This window comes from Danio rerio, chromosome 7 (genome assembly GCF_052040795.2).
Source record: "Danio rerio strain M-AB ecotype USA chromosome 7, GRCz13ab, whole genome shotgun sequence".
Taxonomy (NCBI): Eukaryota; Metazoa; Chordata; class Actinopteri; order Cypriniformes; family Danionidae; genus Danio; species Danio rerio.
This window is the reverse complement of record NC_141027.1, coordinates 70,847,501-70,849,033: the sequence shown is the minus strand read 5'-3', so window position 1 is coordinate 70,849,033 and position 1,533 is coordinate 70,847,501. Positions and strand designations below refer to the sequence as shown.

The 1,533-nt window shown below is 38.0% G+C and overlaps 1 protein-coding gene across 1 annotated transcript in view; it reads left to right on the top strand.

Annotated features, from left to right (window-relative positions):
• The first annotated feature begins 357 nt into the window (after nt 1–357).
• tpcn2 (two pore segment channel 2) overlaps nt 358–1,533 on the top strand; it is a 38,033-nt gene continuing 36,857 nt past the window's right edge. The window contains 1 exon segment of the mRNA NM_001077722.2: nt 358–777. Within this exon segment, the coding sequence (NP_001071190.2) occupies nt 621–777 (157 nt within the window). The 5' untranslated portion in view covers nt 358–620.

The following is a 1,533-nucleotide window of genomic DNA, read 5'->3' as shown; positions in this document are numbered from 1 at the left end:
GTTTAAGTTTCCGGTAAATGCGTGATTGCTTAATCCAGTTCAGCTGGTGCTCTGACGCGAGGAAAACTTGGAACAAGTCAGAATAAGCTTATGTTTCCACACGTTTACTAAGGCTAAAGGAAACGTGCCTTTAAGAACACTATTAGCCTAAAAATCTACACGGTCCCATCAAAAACATTATGATTAGAATATTCTGCGTATTTTGAAAGCTTTTTGATGGAGAATGATCAATGCATTTGCAAATGATTCATTGTAAAGAATCATTCGAATCGACTCACTGAATCGAAATTTACCTTACTGGTCGTGCTGTGACATGAGCAAGCAGAAAAAAAAGTTTTATGTGAGGATATGGGAGGAGTTGAACGTCTCCTAAAAACACCTCGGTTACCGCTGTCTTCCTCGAAATGTTATTGCAACGGACACCGACCAAAGTAACTCCACAGTGGAAATAAGACCAAGCCTTTCTCCGCTATGTTTGTTGTCGAGACTCGAGACTGTCACTTTACTTACAAACATGGGTAGGAGAAGACTTGTTTAAGGTCTGTTCTTCAATACCGAAACTTTCAACGCTCTGTTTGGGATTTACTTGGGAGTTTTGTAGGACACTTGCAGCCGTTTAGATGGAAGAAGAACCGCTGCTGGCTGGCAGCATTAACCAGGGTTCAGGAGATTATGGAGCTCACAGTGAAAGTTGTCTACATTATCCGGATGAACACACGCCGAGATCAAGACGACTGTCCTATTCGGTGACTGACGATTCGTGCAATGTGGAAGAAGGTATGATTTTTACAGCCTGTAAGTGTCCTAGATAGCCTTTTCTGTCGTGTTTTGAGGTTCTGTTTGGCTCATATTTATATTATTGAAAGGTAAAGTTTGTCTTTTTGAGGCTGGTGTCATGTTCAATCACCTCTGCTAGGTTTCTGTCTTTGCTGTCAGACAAACACACCATTGTCTGTTTTGATTAGTTTAGCTGCTTCACAGGTCATCTGCTTTGACTTCAGATGTTTTTGTTATTGCTTTCTTGTATCAAATTAAGTGGTGAGGAAAGTATGAGGAAAGACTAATAGATAAAAGCTACAGTTTTTATGACGTTTAATAATAAAAAAGTTACAGATATGGTTTAATAAAGCACAACGTTTGTCAAAAAATGTCTGTCAAATTTTATTTTTATTTTTGAACTCTTTCACTGTCTTCATTTTTTCTTCCATATGCTAAAAGTCTACTTATGTTCATTTATTTATGTATTAATAATTAATTAATACATTTCCTTCAGCTTAGTACCTAATTTATTAGGGGTTGCCACAGTGGAATGAACCATCAACTACTCTGGCATATGTTTTACACAGCGAATGCCCTTCCAGCAACAACCACACTGGGAAAATAGTTTTTTATTCATTCATTCATTCATTCATTCATTCATTTTCTTTTCGTTAGTCCCTTTATTAATCAAGGGCCTCCACAGTGGAATAAACCTGCAACTTGTCCTGCATATTTTTTTATGCAGCGAATGCCAACCCAACACTGCAAAACACC